The 19,215-nt window shown below is 39.7% G+C and overlaps 1 protein-coding gene across 3 annotated transcripts in view; it reads left to right on the forward strand.

The window, feature by feature from the left end:
• Positions 1 to 18,571, forward strand: part of LGR5 (leucine rich repeat containing G protein-coupled receptor 5) — a 127,298-nt gene extending 108,727 nt beyond the window's left edge. For all 3 annotated transcript variants that reach the window (XM_069490157.1, XM_069490158.1, XM_069490159.1), the window contains 10 exons: positions 1,365 to 1,436; positions 1,935 to 2,003; positions 2,145 to 2,216; positions 5,485 to 5,550; positions 6,531 to 6,602; positions 10,605 to 10,676; positions 11,463 to 11,588; positions 12,581 to 12,726; positions 14,765 to 14,848; positions 15,882 to 18,571. In XM_069490157.1, coding sequence (XP_069346258.1) covers positions 1,365 to 1,436; positions 1,935 to 2,003; positions 2,145 to 2,216; positions 5,485 to 5,550; positions 6,531 to 6,602; positions 10,605 to 10,676; positions 11,463 to 11,588; positions 12,581 to 12,726; positions 14,765 to 14,848; positions 15,882 to 16,969 — 1,867 coding nt within the window. In that variant the 3' untranslated portion in view covers positions 16,970 to 18,571. The remainder of the gene's footprint in view (positions 1 to 1,364; positions 1,437 to 1,934; positions 2,004 to 2,144; positions 2,217 to 5,484; positions 5,551 to 6,530; positions 6,603 to 10,604; positions 10,677 to 11,462; positions 11,589 to 12,580; positions 12,727 to 14,764; positions 14,849 to 15,881) is intronic.
• The last annotated feature ends 644 nt before the right edge of the window (positions 18,572 to 19,215 follow it).

Genomic DNA, 19,215 nt, shown 5'->3' on the forward strand with positions numbered 1-19,215 from the left:
AGGGCTAACAGCGCCCCATATTTATTAGAGCTTCTTCTCTTTGAAAGTGTTGATCTCATTCTCCCTGAAACACTGCTCTCCTTGCTCCTACACCTGTTTCCATCTCTTGCCACCACCAGCCCCTTCTGATGCCCCCTTTTCTGTGACTACTTCCCACCTCCAGTTGGACACCCAGTCCTCATTTCTACCTGTCAGTCCCCATCCTACCCATATTCCCTTTTTATCCCCATTGCACAGCCTGTCTGCTAGCCGTTACTTCTAGACTTTTACCAGTCTGGATGAGGCTGATGTCCCTCCCTTCACCTCCCTTGAAGAGCAGCATCCGTCTTGTCACTCTCTTGCTATGAAATATGCAGACCTTCGGGATTATCTATTTACATGAAATGCAAACTCCTTACCCTGACATTCACAGCCCTCCACAATATGGCCTAAGCCAACCCTCCCAACCAGTTCCCCAAAGCTCTCCTTAATTACCCTAAGTCATAAACCAGACCAACTAGGCTATGCTCATAGAACAAAGCTCTTTCCAAATGCCATTTCATGGGATTTTTTTAAAATCTCCCCCTAATACATAAGAGAGCTCCCTCCTGAGAACCCTAAAGCTCCTTATTTGTATTTGTGATATTCTGCCTTATGCACACAAGCATGTATATTCATATGTGCCCAGTGTCCATATAAATACATGAATGTGAACACAATTAAAGGCATACAAGCATATGGTATAGCTAAGGGCTAATGTAATATTATGAGGAAAACTCCATTTTTAAATCATAAGGCGTATATTCCAGCTCTAGCTCTTTCTCTTATTGATTAATTCCAGGGGAAAAGAAGAGATCAGAGAGTAGAAGGACACAAGAGGACTAGGTTTGTTGGGAAACAACTATAATCCAAGTTCTGAGCCAGATGTTACACACACATGAGCTCTTTGAATTCTTAGGCAAACCCCACAACTAAGTATTATTATCTCAGTTTAATGAATTAGAAAATTAAGGCTCTGGGAGGTAATGAGCTTGCCAAGGTATCTGAGCCTCAATTTCCTCCTTCAAAAGTGAAGAAAATAGTATCTACACTGTGGATCTCAGAAAGTTGTTGCCTGGATCAATTGAACTATATATATGGAAGTGCTTTGTCAAACAGAAAGTAATAGACTGTTATTTATTTGTTGAATTTGATTGAGCTTACCAAAAGTTTCATATCGTGAGTCAAAACACTTTTTGAGGTTTGCCTAAAGCCAAGTAATCAGGTATGTTATATAACATAGTATGATCAAAATTACATAAATACGTTTAATATGTTTGTTCAAATTTTGAACAAATATTCATTTATCATTCCATATACTAATATATTGGTGTCTGGATTTTCAGACATTTCTATGACAACCCTATCCAGTTTGTTGGAAGATCTGCTTTTCAACATTTACCTGAACTAAGAACACTGTAAGTTCCCATTTCTCTTATAGGTCACTTTCCCCCTACAGGGTTGCTGTGAAAATCAATGAATATTATAGGTTGAAGTGCTTTGAAAATGGCAATAAAAATTACCCCGGGCCGGGCGCGGTGGCTCACGCCTGTAATCCTAGCACTCTGGGAGGCCGAGGTGGGCGGATCGTTTGAGCTCAGGAGTTCGAGACCAGCCTGAGCAAGAGCGAGACCCCACCTCTACTAAAAATAGAAAGAAATTATATGGACAGCTAAAAATATATATAGAAAAAATTAGCCGGGCATGGTGGTGCATGCCTGTAGTCCCAGCTACTCGGGAGGCTGAGACAGGAGGATCGCTTGAGCTCAGGAGTTTGAGGTTGCTGTGAGCTAGGCTGACGCCACGGCACTCACTCTAGCCTGGGCAACAGAGTGAGACTCTGTCTCAAAAAAAAAAAAAAAATTACCCCGGTCTAGCATCTTCTCCCAATAATACTCGCATACTCTTCCTTCTAGGACTCTGAATGGTGCTTCACAAATCACTGAATTTCCCGATTTAACTGGAACTGCAAACCTAGAGAGTCTGTAAGTACTTGAGTAGACTCTTGACTTCTCCCAGAACATACACTGCCGGGAGAGCCGGATCAGTCTTAACGCAAGGGAATCAAAATATGTCACTGTGTGATGCCTGAATAAAAGGATTATGTCTGGTTTGTGTTTTAACAGGACTTTAACTGGAGCACAGATCTCATCTCTTCCTCAAACCGTCTGCGATCAGTTACCTAATCTCCAAGTGCTGTGCGTATCAGTAAGGCAATAATGTATAAACAAGCAACTTCCACTTAGGGATGAAATGGCAGACATTATTTCAATTATCCTTTAAAAGCGGAGAAAGTTTTTCCTTGCATGTCTCCAGGAGGTCAGGTCTCCTTTGCCCTCTTTGGTCCAGGCTCTCTGGCATGAGCCTGGTAGGGATGGTAGCGTGCCCTCTGTTTCCAAGTCCCAAAACAGTCTCCCGTCAGAGTTTCAGTTGGCATACGTTTTCTTTCAGAAAAGATATGAACAAGCCAAAATAATTTCATTTCCCCCTCTAAAGGCTTAGCAGAGCAGGATAAAAATAACATAATGGGTCAAGCACCCAATGTGGATGCCAAAATCAAAACTTTGAGATATCAGACTCGCACAAACCCTAATAAAGATGACCAAACATACTTCCTGTATGGTCGTGGGTGCCATGTTCTAGTGTTTCATCTAATGGTTAAACAGCTTGCATATGTTATTTCTATTGACTTGGGCCTTTTTTTCCCCTGCCTTTCTCATGTTTTATTAAAAGTAGTTCATAGGGATTGGAAGAGCCTTGTTTTGACCTTCCATTTCAGCCTTCTCCCTAATGAAAGGACTGTTAGTCTCTTGCCATGGCTCTGCACTCACCTAGAAGACACCTGTGCCAGTTGCATGCCTGTAATTACGCCATAGGCTTTACTGATCAGCAGTACTACAAGCAGCACCATGAATGTTAAGTGAATTAATGGGAATTTCTGCCACAGTGACCTTCCCCATCCCCAGACTGCCATGTCACCTCATACCCCTATTGCTCAGTGACATGGGGGTGCAATAACACTACATGGTAGCCTTGGAGTCAGTCATTCATATCCAAATGTGATGTGGTGGCATGGGAGGGGGGAAGTATAGAACAAATCCCCTCTTCTCTACCCTACCCTGCCCCGTGAGGTGTCTACACAGATGAGAAAACTGAGAGAATCAGGGAAGTTAAGTAACTTTGTCAAAGTCACACTGCAAGAAAGTAGCAGAGTGAAAATTCAAATGCAGTCAGTTTAATTGAATAACTGGGAGAAAGTGTGTACACTAGGTGGTAGAAATTTGGAAAACCATCTTAGAATTCTGCCTACCACACCCAGAACAGGTATAATCATCCCCATTTCTTGAGGAAACTGGCTCAGTGACATGATTAGGATTTCACATACTGTAACTAATAAATAGAGAGCCAGTGTTTAAATTACATCTGTCTCACTGCGTCACACAGTGAATGGTAAACCACGCAGGGCTAGAACCACAGAAACGGAGGCCAGCTGGCAAAATGGTTAAGAGCAAAGGCTCGGGGCCCTATTTCTCTGGTTCAAATCCAGCCTCTCTATATACCAGCACAGTATGTTCAGCAATTATTATTCCTCTGGGGCTCAGTTTCCCAGTCTATAAAATGGAGATGTAGCCATGTCCTTCAGAGGATTATTATGATTAAATGACTACACATCAAACACAGCACACCTGGGACATTGTAAACTCTCAGTCAGTGTTAGCTCTTATCATTTTTCTCACTTCCTTTACACCATTATTCTTTCCTCAAGTTGGAACTTGAAAAGCCCAGAAGGACACACATACATTAATGGCAGTATCTTGCCATTTTCAAAGCATTTTAACCTATAATATCTTTTGTTCTTTCCAACAACCCTGCAAGATCGGCAAAGCAGGTGTCTTCTCATGTAAGAAAGCTGAGAAAGACATATGCTTTGACCGGTGTATCAACCGAGTAAAATAAATTGAAGTTGAGACTAGAACCCAGGACCCTGACATCTAACACAGGGTACTTTGTTTCTCGTGGCAGTATTAGTCAGAGCTTTCCTCCTTTGGCTGAGTCATTCAATGAGTACTTGTTATATGAGGAAATTGCACTGTATTATACATGAGTGGTTTTGCCCCCAACTTGCTTCACCCACATGAGATTACTTGGCCCTCACTCACTAGCTGTCATCTTCGGCAAGTCATTTCCTATTGTATGGGTATAATCATAGTGTCTTCCTCATAAGGTGGCCTCAGAGATTACATGAGATAATTCAAGTAAAGCCTTTTTATAAGAAGTGCTTGGTCAATGTTAGCCATGAAAATCATTAGGTAGAAGGTAACACTATGTCTTTACGTAGAACAAGGTTTTATGCACCCTCTACTAAGTGGTAGATGAGTAAGGATTGCCACTTTTGCAGCCTGCAGATACGCGTGCGCCAAATTATTATCAGCTTTGATAATTCATATATCCATTTTATTACATTCACTACTTTTCAAAAATACATACCATATTACTAATAGGTATATTTGTGCATACGTATAGGGTTTAGGGGTTTTTTTTGTGGGGGAGGCAGTGTCTTTCAAACCTCTAGTTTAAACCACAAATTTGTGTTTGCAAGCAGCTTTCTTTGAATTATTTATGTGTAATAAATGACCTCTGTTCCTATATAAATCCAATTTATTCAATAAGTGTAGAATAAAGTAATCAATTATAAGAATAGATTAATTTAGAACATCTTAGAAAACAGTATGATCTTTCAGTTGCATAATGGTGATCTAGTTTTAAGAATTAGAATCAGGCATGGAAATGTGTTAGTTGATTAGCTAATAACTTTTAAAACATGAGACAAGTTTTTTATATATATCTATGTTACTTTATCTACCAGCTGTCTTTTTTTTTAAGCTTTCTGCAAATTACAATGGCTTGTTTTAGATTAGTTATATTATACTATAAATATGTCCAGATGTTTTTGTTATTCTGTAATTTGTTGAGTTTGGGCTGAAGACTTTTTTAGATTCAACCCCACCCCATAGTGATTGATTTCAAAGTTAGTGCTATTGTGCTATGTTTTGAATTGCTGGGTTTTTTAAAAGTTGATTAGAAAAGAATCAACAATGATTCTTCTTAGCTATAGAGTTGTAGCAGCTCTTAGAAACAAAGGCACAATTATTTAATTTACAGTGTTACACATTGCAGTAAGATAACAGCTAGAACGTTGTAGATCATTATGAAAAAATATAAATAAATTCATTAAGTAAATTATTTAAATCAATTAAAGAAGTATAACAGTTATATTTCAGTAAATATTTGAATCTACTGGGTACTCCACTAATGCCTATGGCTACCTGCCCCACGTCAGGGCCAGGAAAATGTTCAGAGCCGCCTTTGGGAAATGTAACACCTTGGCGGGAAAAGAAGAGCAAAGCATGTCTTCTCATGATTCATACGTAACAGATTTTCCCTTTTGCACCTTCTGTTTTTCAGAGATCTGTCTTACAACCTGTTAGAAGAATTACCCAGTTTTTCAGTCTGCCAAAAGATTCAGAAAATGTACGTCTAAGAATCTGTAAATCACCTAGCAAAGATCAAGAACCAAAACTCACATTTCTCAGGGTCATTGGTTTATTTACCCTGTGGTTCACTGGGGCGACATTTGATGCTTTTCCTTCTTACATACACAAGGTGTGACTGTGTAGCGTGGCTAGATAGTTGGGAAACACAAATAATACTTTTTTTTCATGCATTATGCTATAATATCAGTAAAACACTTATTATGTATTTGGTTTGTTTTTTCCTAACTCAGTGTACTGGTGAACTAGATTTGTTTGAACTTTAGAATTTTTCTTCTTTTACAAGTACAACCAAACTTACCTATCCAGTGAGTGGCATTATTTTTGAATATGGGGGGACTTGAGTATGTTGGTGTGTTTGTTTCACAATAGTCTCTCTAGAGGAGGTGCCATCTCTGTCATATTTGAGGTGCCATAGATGCTACTGGTGCATGAAACATTTTAGAATTCCTCTCTTAAAATTGCCTCCCCCACAAAACATCAGCCTTGTTGCTTTATAGTCACACTTCAGTTTTGATCAAAACAATATTAACCGTCTGTCCTTTCACAGTTAGTTTTTCTCTGAGTGCCTCTGGGTGATTAAGGGAGAAAAACAAAGTAAACCCATCTTTAAAAGGCAAAGATTTGATCCTCCTTGAAGACCCTCAATCCAAGAAAGGCTCAGAAGGCAGCACCAGGAGAGGAGTCCTCCAGGGTTTTGAATGATGATGGCATGTTTGGAATATGGTTTTATATCCTCCCAGGGGAACTAGTTGCTTTGAAATAGAGATAATACTTATTTGAGTGTATAAATTTTAATGTTCTTTTTTAAACAAACAAATAGAAATGAGTCACTTGATAGTCACACTTCATGTGTTCCTTTGGTTGAGGGCAGGTAATCCCTCTGTAAAAGTCCTCTGAAGTCCGTAATCTTTGAAACTAGTAACTTTGAAATCAGTCTTTGGGATTCTGTCATTTCAGTGACCTAAGACATAATGAAATCTACGAAATCAAAGTGGATGCTTTCCAGCAGTTGCTTGGCCTCCGATCTCTGTGAGTACCACCTCCCAGCGTCTTCCCCAACACAGAGCATGCACTTTCTCTTTTGAGCCTTCCCCTAATGTTAGTGTTTTCTTTTCACTGAATACTCATATGGTGGGACCCTTGTGCATATATTTGCTATGATAAAGCAAGTAATATGTTGCAGACAACTTCCAGGAATAAATTTAGAAGCAGTGAATTTGCAGTTATGCTCTTTACCAGGCAGCAGTCATGACACTTAGATGAAGAGGAAGGAGGCCACGCTGTTGAACAGCCTCCCAAGTGTGTTCCCGTCCACAGCCTGGAATTGGCAGGGATGATTCTGCATACAACAATGAGATGGTCACACAATTCTTTCTCCTGCTTTTTTTTTTCCCAGTTAAGCAGAGTTTTTCAACATGTGTCTCAAAGTGCTTAATAATCACATGGGGACAACTGTGAAAAACACAGACTCCAGGTCCTCACCTGCCTCATGAGTTAGAATCTCGGGAGTGAGCCTGGGAAGCTGCATTTTAACAAGTACACTAAGGTTTGAACACAAATGTCCTCAGAAATGCTTCCATGGCTCAGGCAACTAAGATTTGTAAATACCTGTATTTAATTCCATTTGATTGAAACACTATATATTAAATTTTAAAAAGAAAACTTATGAACAGATTATCTTATGAAATAACAGTTAAAACTTTCTATACTGAAACTGGATTTCAACATGATTCTGATGAATGGTGATGAGATGCAATGTTTAAACTGTAGTATGTTTGTGAAAAATCTTTCTCTTTTGCTGACCTCTAAAGTTTTTTTTTAAATAATACTATTCCTTGAAAGACTTGAAATTTACCTTTAAGAATCACTCTCTCCCAACAATTTACCTTAAGATCTATCTGGTTCTGAATTTAGTCATGTTGCCCTTTCCTTACTTTTGGTTTAAATCTGCTTGTGTAGTGCTTTTACTTATTTTTTTTAATAAATGTAAACAAAAAATACCTACTCTTATTATCTGTCTTATTCACCAGGTTTGATTTCTGACTGTTTCAAAAGTCAGTTCTATAACTGAGCTCTAAAGATACCAAAAGAATGTGACACAGACTCTGAAAAATAAATATCTGAATCCCCCTGAATTCCTCCTTCCCCTTGGACCTCACATCCAGCCACTTACCAAACTCTGCAAACTCCACTTCATCCATTCAACTCTTCTACCACAAGCCCATATAATGATTCATTTGTTGTCACCATCATTCTCGTAACCAGTCCTCCTGCCTTCTGTCTTCTGTCTCTTCGCATTCATCTCATTCTCCAAAGAGACATAAAAATATTTCTTAAATAGAAGTCTAATCATGTTACTTCTCTGCTTGAAAAACCTTCTGTTATTCCCCTGTGTCTTCAAGATCAAGACCAAACTTCCCAGCACCATTCTTCAGAATCTGATTCCAACCTCCTGGCAGTGTCGTCTCTCTCCCCCTGTTCCTCCTGGTGCCATTGCCTATGGATTGCTCCCTACCCTGACCAGTCTCCCTGCCCATTTCACAAGAATAAGTCCTCCTGTCTTGGAGCCCACTTTGCACACTCTCTACTTCAGGACTTAAGACCCAGCACTGTCATCAGGTAGACCAAGCCATATCTGAAAACAACGAGAATGTTTTTGTCTTTTTATTTCCAGGGTCTAGTGTGGTGGCTCTCTCATTATTTACTTAAAAATTCAAACATGTTCTGAGCAAAAGATCAGGGACCCTGAAGCCAGTGTGCCTGGGTTGGAATCCCAGCTCCTGAGACTTTGGGCAAGTGAAACAGAGGTTTCCTTATCAGTAAAATGTCTCGTAGGGTTGTGTTGAAGGTTATGCGATAATACATATAAAAAACTCGTAATTGTACCTGGCACGTAGTAACTATGCCATATTATTATTATTTTTTTTTTTTTTTTTTTTTTTTTTTTTTTTTTTGAGACAGAGTCTCACTCTGTTGCCCAGGCTAGAGTGAGTGCCGTGGCGTCAGCCTAGCTCACAGCAACCTCAAACTCCTGAGCTCAGGCGATCCTCCTGTCTCAGCCTCCCAAGTAGCTGGGACTACAGGCATGCACCACCATGCCCGGCTAATTTTTTCTATATATATTTAGCTGTCCATATAATTTCTTTCTATTTTTAGTAGAGATGGGGTCTCGCTCTTGCTCAGGCTGGTCTCGAACTCCTGAGCTCAAACGATCCGCCCACCTCGGCCTCCCAGAGTGCTAGGATTACAGGCGTGAGCCACCACGCCCGGCATAGCCTTTAAGGTGTATCAGTGAGGGCCCTGGCAGGAAACAGTTCACCCCAGATGGTTCAAATGAAGGGACACTAAATAGGTGTTGGCAGGGAGCAAGCAAGAGCATGGTGTGCGGAAAGCAACACCATCATGAAGACTGGGACTAGAATCGCAGGGAGGAAGTGGTGTGTGCAGAACGCAGGAAGAGCTCACGCATGGAGAGGGGTTGCAGTGATTGAGAAGGTGTGCAGCTGCCATCAGAGATATGGTTCCAGAACAGAGAAGGGGCAGACCACGAGTGCCCCAACCTCTCTCTCCTCCCAGAAATCCCAGCGGGAACACAACTGAGGCCAAGGGGGAGCTCTGGGAATGCAGCCCGCAGGATCCGGCCAGGCACAGAGCAGGGCAGGAAAGCAGAGATGACGCCTCCGGGGCTGCTGGGAGAATTCCAGCACACAGGCTCGAGAATGGAAAAGGAATTTCAGTCCTTTGAACACATAAATTCTCACATATTTACTAAAACCCCAGTCAAATCACTATAAAGCACCATGGCAGGACTTGGCCTACATTGCAGATATTGCACTCTGTGAAGCTCACCCACGGCACCCATGTTCTACTTACGTCTGCCAAAGAGACTTCCACAGATGTGTTACTGGCTCACATCAGTAGTCACTTATTTCTTGAGCAGCTCAATAGAAGACAGTGTCTCGCTCAGTTACCCAGAGCCTAGCGCCATTTGTAGCTTTCCACCTTCCCTACTTTTCCTCCTCTTGTTAGCTGCAATTTTCTTCTGTTCTGGGATCAATGAAAAGAGCAAAATGAATACACTTCCAGTTTCCTCCAGCAAAGGAGGAAAGTTCCCCAAAGACCTTTTCACATGAGAATGTGAATATTCTGTGAATATCCTTTATTCAAGGTAATTCAGGGGCTCAGTATCATAAACTTTTCTGCATCTGAGAAAAGTTGACTTTGATCATATTTGGTTTTCTAGGATGCCTACATCTTAGTTACCCTATTTGTTAGGTATTTTAAAAGTAAAAATCTTAAATCCATAGTTCCTTCTTTAAAACATAGAAGTTCTTATCCCTGATAAATTTTCTGCAGAAGTTTTTGAAAAGGGTTTCATTCCTGCTTAATTATCTACATTTCATTACATATGTGTGGCAAGTGAATTTTATTTCCCCATAAACTGTAGTTTTTCTTTGCTATCAAAGGATTCTATTTCTAACATACATTAGCCCCTATTTTATTCGTAACCCAGTTAATAATTTACTTTTCAGTATCCCTTCCTGGAAATTTTCTTGAAAGTATCTTTGTGTTTCTCTCAAGGCTTGACATAGCTGAGTGATGTGCACAGATTTTTTTCTTGTTGTTGAGTTTCATTATATATCCAGGAATATTTTATAATTTAAAACTTACTCATCAGAAGAAGAGCCTAAGAAGTTTCTGTCTCTTCCCACACTCCTACCCCCACTCATTTTAGAGAAACCCTAATAAAATTTTACAACCATGTTAAAGTCAACCTTTTAGCAAGAATAGAGTAAAAACTAAAATATCCTCCTGAATGAATTTTTCCTTGATTGCTTTAAACAAGGCTGATTTAAAGTTCTTTGTCATTTTATATCACTAATATCTTAATCTGAATGGCAGTTTGATGAGTTGATTCTGATCTGAATAGAAATTACATTTTGGTAGAAGACTGAATGCATATGGTAAAACTTCACATGTTCTTTTTTTATATAATCCTTTCATTTGCCTTTTTTTTTTTTTTTAAAATAGGAATTTAGCTTGGAATAAAATTGTCATTATCCACCCTAATGCATTTTCCACTTTGCCATCTCTAATAAAGCTGTGAGTATTTAATTACCTGTTTATGGCATGTCTTTCAATAATTGGGGGCCATCTAGTTAATCGAAAGGTGGGTTTTGTTGAGGAAGCTGGAAAGCCACGGGTCGCCTGCCCTCTGTGCTCGCCACGCCTAGAGCTGCGTCCGAGCCGCGGCGGAGCCCTCCTGCTCCTCTAGGGCCGCACGGGCCCTTAAGTGGATAACTAAAGATCTGGGTGACAGCTGGTTCTGGTTATTCAGGTGAAGTCTACTTTTGCTGAGTAATCAGGTAGAATGGAATAAGATGTCCATTCAGTTCTGAGGGGCTTTCATTTTATTGTTTTAACTGCAAACCTTTCTGTCCCTTCATTTCCTCCCTCCACTTCCCATCTCTTGCTTCTTCCTCTCTCCATCTGATAGAGAAAAAAGGAAATGGTCCCACAGAAGTCAGGAGAAGGAAGGGAATAAATAAGCCCCCTACACTTTTTACCTCTCACTCCTAATCCAGTCAGCACTGCTTTTCCAATTAAATGTAGCACCTTCCCCTTGATTGTAGATGTCCCCACCTGAACAAATGAAGCTGACTCTAGAACAATTTGGATGAAATTAAAACTTCCCTCGCCCCCCGAAATCCTGACTGAAAAGAGTTATCAGGAGCTAAATCAAAATGGTTACTTTTACCAGTAAGAGTAAGGACCCTGCTCAGAAGTTTTTATTGAGCAGTTTAATGATCTTTAGGTTGCTTTTTTTTTAAACATAAATGTTTTATGCTAACACAGACTAAAAGCCAATTGTTGTTTGATGTTTTGCAGGGACCTATCGTCCAACCTCCTGTCGTCTTTTCCTGTAACTGGGTTACATGGTTTAACTCACTTAAAATTAACAGGAAATCATGGCTTGCAGAGCTTGATATCATCTGAAAACTTTCCAGAACTCAAGTGAGTTTGTCATTAAAACTAATAAGATACATTTGTGGTCATGTGAAATAACAGACGTATTATGGTGGTTTTCTAAATTTATGAGGTCATGGGACGCTTTTGAATTGCATTTCATGCCCTCAAGTCCCCTACCCCTGGAGCATTATTAGGACAGTCCTGAAGTGGGAGAATGTGTCTTCCTGACCGTATTTCCTTTCCTTCTCAAAGATGCTTCCCAGAATCACACAGTGCATGGAAAGAGTTTGAAAACCATTGATCCATGGTTTACAAACTAGGGCATGTAATTAAATAACATTGTAATATTATTGTACTCCTGTGTACAATTTTTAATTTATCTAGCTTGTATGTAGGTTCTAATAAAATGTACTAAATTAACATTTGTTTGAAGAAATAGTACTTGTTAAAACCTACTATGCTTATCATTGATAAAGAAGTATCTTGAAAGATTATGTATTTTTTAAACCACAATCCTTTTTACAGACTTTTAAAACCATGAAAGTAATATAATCCCAAAAGAGAGTTTCGAAAGCAGAACAAACAACAAAAATCTAAAAAAAGTCCCCCTAGACAACATTTTAAGTTATTTCTTCCAGACTTTATTTTCAATGTATTTTTAATTGTTAGAATCAAAATGTTCATACAAATTTATATCATATTTTAGTCACTTAACATTACACCATAAGCACTTTTTAATGTTGTTACAATTTTTTAGCAGTCATTTTTTAATCTTATTTCGAAAATGTTTCATCATTTCAATGATGGAAGTTGCATCACTCAATTTCAGCAATTATCAACCTTTCATAGTGATCATTTTTAATAACTTTGTCATTGCTATAAGTAGCACTGTAGTAAACACCTTTATGCCCATAACTTATATTTTGGATTATTTATTTAGGCTAAAATCTAAATGTAGAATCATTGGGTGAAAGAAGATGAACACTATATTTAATGATCCATTTTTTTAAGTGTTTTTTATTTGTTTCCTTTTAAAGGGTCATAGAAATGCCTTATGCTTACCAGTGCTGTGCATTTGGAGTGTGTGAGAACGTCTATAAAATTTCTAATCAATGGAATAAAGGTGACAACAGCAGTATGGACGACCTTTATAAGAAAGATGCTGGAATGTTTCAGGTTCAAGGTAAGACCTGCTATGTTATGGTGATGAAGTTATGACTGGAAGGGTCTTGAAAAGCCACCAAACAGGTCATCTGAACTCCACACAAGCCCCTGCGTAGCCACCCGAACAAGTTGAGAATCAGTCACACTTTGTAAGGACTCCCTCAGAATGAGAAAGCTCCTTTCAGATTCATTCTACAATTTTATCTGTTCTGTAAGTGAATTCTTACTATTTATATTTATAATTAGATCCCCCTTAGCATATATTGTCCTCAGGGGTGTACTGATATCAGGGTTTCCATAAACTTTTAAAAGGGTCCCATCATTGTGGATAACTTTTTCAAACATGATTCAGAACCCTTTTCTCCAGATGACAAAATCCTTTTTTATTCTTACGATAGGCATTTTAGATTCTCCATATTTTAGTAGAAGGGCTTAAGAATCCAACTTTTTATCCAACTAATTCTAAATCATTCTTTCCTTCTACCCCCCATGGGGTTATCTTTCAGGAAGGTGAAATGAGATAATGTCTGTAAAACACTTAGCTTTCCTTGAAGTAAGACATTACTTAAACAGAGAGCAATGCAGCTCAAACCACACCTGTGGTAATGAGGAGCCACTCTGGGCATCACCCCCTCCTTTCCCTGCCAGACTTGCAGGTTTGTACAAAGTCTAAACAGACTGGCTTCTCATGCTTTGGGCCCTAATGATTTGTTGATTCCAAAGTAAGTGTGATTCAGTCTGTCTGCAGATTACCTTACCCTCTCTTCCTGCCTATCTGTTTAAGAAGCTGATATCTTGGCCCTTGGTTTTTTTGTTTTAGGCCACAGCATGTGTCTTATTCTTATTCTTGCTTTAGTTTTTGCATTTCCTGACTCACTCACTCTAATTTTTACTACATTTATTCACTCAAGGAAAAAAATAAAACAAAACAATCAGAGAGCCTACTATGTGCCAGGCACTGTTCTAGGCTGTGAAAGTACACAACGAACAAGAGAAAGACGGTCCTTCGTAGACTTTATTTTCCAGGGTAGTGATTCTCAACCCTGGGCCACATAATAGAATTAAACAGTAGCTTTTTTAAAATATTGATTCCCAAGTACCAAATGAAACCAATTAAATCTGCAGTTTTGGGAAAGTGTATTAGATCACAAAACTCTTATTTTCCTATTTCTTGGATAGCTAAACCAAACACCACTGTAGCTTCTTGATTTGTTCTTTGTTATGCAGAATTCCCCAGGGAAGACTGAAACTGTATCTAATTCTCCCTCTTGTGTTCAGAGAACACAGCCTAGAACATTTGCACTGTAGCTATCATAGTATTAAAAAATTGGATAAAGTGATTCCTGCTCTGAATGGAGAGGTCCACAGCCTTTGCCTAATTTAAGTCTGCAGTTTGGGGCCATCACAAGCTCTAGGGAACAAGAATAGAATGAGATAGTTTAGACGTCACAACCTAGAGTCTGGGGTCATTTTCCCTCACTCCCAGTTGTGCTAGAACAGTATGTCATAGTAGCTAGAGTAGACACCCAAAGGCAACCTTATAACAGACTTGCAAGAAAACCAGAGCCCACGGAAAAGCAGGATGTCTTGCCTTCACCTTTGTGATGGTTCATGTGTCAAGAACAACCCAGGGCCGGGCGCGGTGGCTCACGCCTGTAATCCTAGCACTCTGGGAGGTCGAGGAGGGCGGATTGTTTGAGCTCAGGAGTTCGAGACCAGCCCGAGCAAGAGCGAGACCCCGTCTCTACTAAAAATAGAAAGAAATTATATGGACAGCTAAAATATATAGAGAAAAATTAGCCGGGCATGGTGGCACATGCCTGTAGTCCCAGCTACTCGGGAGGCTGAGGCAGGAGGATCGCTTGAGCCCAGGAGTTTGAGGTTGCTGTGAGCTAAGCTGACGCCACGGCACTCACTCTAGCCTGGGCAACAGAGCGAGACTCTGTCTCAAAAAAAAAAAAAAAAAAAAAAAGAACCCAGGACTCTCCTCTCGGGGATCTGGGATCCCTTGAAAGGAGAGACAGAACTAATCATTCCAGAACGTCTCGTTCCTGTAGATGAGCGGGACCTTGAAGATTTCCTGCTTGACTTTGAGGAAGACCTGAAAGCCCTTCACTCAGTGCAATGTTCACCTTCCCCAGGTAAGAAAGGCATCGAAACCGCCTCAGCAGCAGTCTCCACCGTTGACTCTGAGTCCGTCAATAACTCTGTGGCTACACTTTAAAAGCAAAATCTGTGCCTTCTTTGTGGCTCATCAGTATCCCTCGCCAGGGAGACCTGTAAAATACAAACATTCATTCCCTGGAGTTCTCTATTTGCAAGTAAGATTAGGAGAAGAAGATATTTGAGACAATTTAATGGAAACTATAAAGAATCAAGCGTATTGTTAGAAGCATATGTAATTTTTTTAACCATATTAACAATTCAGCCTGAAATATAGTATGCTATAGTCTTGCTTTGTAAAATAACTGATTTTTGAGGGTGATTTATTTTAAGTCTTCCCTGTAAATAACCATTTGATGAGAGCATATAATAGTTTGTACAGATAAGTTTTTTAAAAGAAAGAAAAAAAAATTGAATTCACTTAATAATTTGTCCCATTTGAAGAAATAGGATGCGCCAGTTGAAAAAAGATGGCTAAGAAAGGTAGATATTTTATTTTCAACAATTAAATTGTTCCTTGCTCCCTAACGTCAAATGTGAGTCTAAAACTGAGATGAGATTTTCATGAAATGTGTGTTTATACCACCCATACTTCCTTTTCTAGTATTATGGAATATTTCTCTAGGATTCTCCTTCTCTGCCTATGGAACCTTATTGCAGCATTGTGAAAAACATAATGAAAAGTCCAGGAGATCTAGCTTTGTACCGGGCCTCAACACAGCTGTATCGTGGGTGCCCTAATCAAGCGATTGCAATTCCCCGTTCCCAGTTCTGTGCAGCCCCCCTGGAAACATGAGCACCTGGGGTGTTCACCCAGCCAGCGCTGCAGAAGATCCAGGTGGTGACAACAGTGGTGCGGGACAGTGGAGAATGCCACATGGCGCTGTGCGTTACCAGGGCTGTTACTGGCCTCTATCTCTTGGCGTCCTAACTAGAGAAACAAAAGGGTAATTTGGCAAAAGTTGTAAACTCTAATTTGATGCTCGATCTTTTTCTTCCTTGGACTTCTAGGCCCCTTCAAGCCCTGTGAACACTTGTTCGGTAGCTGGCTGATCAGAATCGGAGTGTGGACCATAGCCGTTCTGGCACTCACCTGTAATGCCTTGGTGACTTCCACAGTGTTCAGATCCCCTCTGTACATTTCCTCCGTAAAACTGTTAATCGGGATGATCGCAGCGGTGAACATGCTCACGGGAGCCTGCAGTGCCGCGCTGGCTGGTGTGGATGCCTTCACTTTTGGCAGCTTTGCACGACATGGTGCAGGGTGGGAGAACGGGGTCGGTTGCCAAGTCATTGGGTTTTTGTCCATTTTTGCCTCAGAATCATCCGTTTTCCTGCTGACTCTGGCAGCCCTGGAGCGTGGGTTCTCTGTGAAATGCTCTGCAAAATTTGAAACGAAAACTCCTTTTTCCAGCCTGAAAGCAGTCATTCTGCTCTGCACCCTGCTGGCCCTGGCCATGGCCACGGTGCCCCTGCTGGGCGGCAGCGACTACAGCGCCTCCCCGCTCTGCCTGCCCCTGCCCTTTGGGGAGCCCAGCACCACGGGCTACATGGTGGCGCTGGTCTTGCTCAACTCCCTTTGCTTCCTCGCGATGACCATGGCCTACACCAGGCTCTACTGCCATTTGGAAAAGGGAGACCTGGAGAATATCTGGGACTGTTCTATGGTGAAGCACATTGCCCTGCTGCTCTTCACCAACTGTATCCTTTACTGCCCCGTGGCTTTCTTGTCCTTCTCCTCTTTATTAAACCTCACATTTATCAGTCCTGAAGTAATTAAGTTTATCCTTCTGGTGATTGTCCCACTTCCTGCATGTCTCAATCCCCTTCTCTACATCCTCTTCAATCCCCATTTTAAGGAGGATCTGGGGAGCCTGGGAAAGCAAACCCACCTCTGGACGAGATCGCCACACCCGAGCCTGATGTCCATTAACTCTGATGATGTCGAAAAACAGTCTTGTGACTCGACCCAAGCCTTAGTGACCTTCACCGGCGCCAGCATAGCCTACGACCTGCCTTCTAATTCCGTGTCACTGCCGGCTTATCCAATGACCGAAAGCTGCCATCTTTCATCTGTGGCATTTGTCCCATGTCTCTAATGTGTGAGAGAAAATGTTTTCAAAAGTTGAAAACCAGAAAATGTGAGATGGAGCTCATCAGGGCAGTAGCTGAGAAGACCAGAGTTGAAACTTGGTTTAAAAACCAAAAATAAAAAATAAAAAACTCTCAGTGTAAAAAAGCTGAAAACCTATTGATACTTGAGAGTAAAATATGTCTAAATGCTGCTTGTATAATTTGTTTAGTTAAGGGATATATCATTCACACTATTTAGGTGAGCCCAGATCAAAAAAGCAGATTGAAATGTTCTTCAAAAATGATTCTCCATGATTTTACTTGCATTCTTTTTAAACTCACCAATGTAATTATTTGGGGATGGGGGTGAGAACCCACTTGCTTCTAAAATGAGTTTATTTTTTAAGGTAGTATCCCAAAAACTCCTTAAAAGATGGTCGTAGGCATGAGGAAAATAAGGATTTTAAATGGCCCTACATTACTAAGTGAGGGATTGCGACCCATAGGATTTCATTTTAATGGCCATGTGGAGATGTTTTAGTCCTCGTTTGCCTTTCCTCAGAAAGGACCCTTCCCAGTCACCAATCCCTCGGATGGACGATGTAAGGCATTATTAATTCACTCATACTGAGATCAGTTTTAGAGATACCAGGTTTTATATATCAGTACTAAATGGTTCTACCCTCAATGTAATAAAACGGCTTACAAATATTTTGAAAGGAAGATTAACTGAAATTCTTAAATTGCTAGTAAGGAAATCATGTACAGGTGGAGTTTGTCTTGTCTAATTCGTTTTTCACTCCTTGCTCTTTGGTGCCCAAAGCTCAGAAGGAAAGTCTGTTGCCAGCAACGGACATATTTTAAAAAGACAGGAAGCAACCTGGGACTTTGTTTTTCCTGAGTGAGTGCACATTTTTTGCAAGAGGTTTTATGAGTTGATTCAAATGAATGTGCATCTTAAGATAACAATCAAATGCAGACACAACATAAATTAATTCCACTGATGTAACTTCTCACACATGTGTCTCTAGTAGTTCTTGTAAACCCAATATCTGACACCATTTGGATTCAACAGAGACTCAGTAACGTATTATCCTGTTTATTTAGCTTGGTTTTAGCTGTGTTCTCTCTGGATCAACCCACTTGATGTCAGGAACATTACTTCTCTGCTTATTCCATATTAATACATGTATTTGGTATTTTAAGAGGCAAGTGATTAAATATTAAAAGTCAAAGTATTAATTCTTAACTTCTTTTATCCTACATTAGCTTCAATACATCCAAACCAAATGGGTGTTAGTTAGATTTATTTTTATATAATCGTGTTTATTTTGATCAGATATTTTAACTTGGAATTGAAAAAGTACATTTATGAGATGTTTTATAAAATGTGTAAATATAGAACTGTATTTATTACTATAGTTAAGATTCAGTAACATTAAGGACCATGATAATAAACCATGTACAGTGGCATAGTCTTCCATATATATTGTATTTCTCTGCTCATTCTCTTTAAATTCATTAACTGTATATATGTAAATATATAGTACTTGTAAATAGATTCCAAATTTGCTTTTCTATTGGGTACAAAATAAATTTGTAATAAAATGTGTGACTATAAAACAAAATGTTTTCAAGTCTCTTTATTGAGCCAAGATGTTTTTAAATTTTGGAATAAAGTACATTTGCTATGTAAGTATTTGTACTTTAATACTTTAGGTATATTGGACTTATCTAAAAAAAATAAGTCTTTCACAAGAACAAATCAAAATATCTTTACCAATTCTTGGATTATTTTAACTATGATTGATAAGCCATGTTGTCTTGACATTGGTGAAGTTTATTGTCCCCAGTGATAGATTGGATTTTGTAGCCATAACCTACCTACACTGGTCTCAAACTTCTTTTTTAATGTAAAGAGAAAGAAAAAAACCACACGATTAGAAAGAAATGTATGAATAACAAATCATTCTTAACATATTTAACACGGACATGAGTTTGCTATAAATTCCTCCTTTTTTTTTTTTTTTTTTTTTTTTTTGAGACAGAGTCTCACTCTGTTGCCCAGGCTAGAGTGAGTGCCGTGGCGTCAGCCTAGCTCACAGCAACCTCAAACTCCTGGGCTCAAGGGATCCTCCTGTCTCAGCCTCCCGAGTAGTTGGGACTACAGGCATGCACCACCATGCCCGGCTAATTTTTTCTATATATATTTTTAGCTGACCGTATAATTTCTTTCTATTTTTAGTAGAGATGGGGTCTCGCTCTTGCTCAG

The sequence above is a fragment of the Eulemur rufifrons genome, chromosome 16 (assembly GCF_041146395.1).
Source record: "Eulemur rufifrons isolate Redbay chromosome 16, OSU_ERuf_1, whole genome shotgun sequence".
NCBI classification, from domain to species: Eukaryota; Metazoa; Chordata; class Mammalia; order Primates; family Lemuridae; genus Eulemur; species Eulemur rufifrons.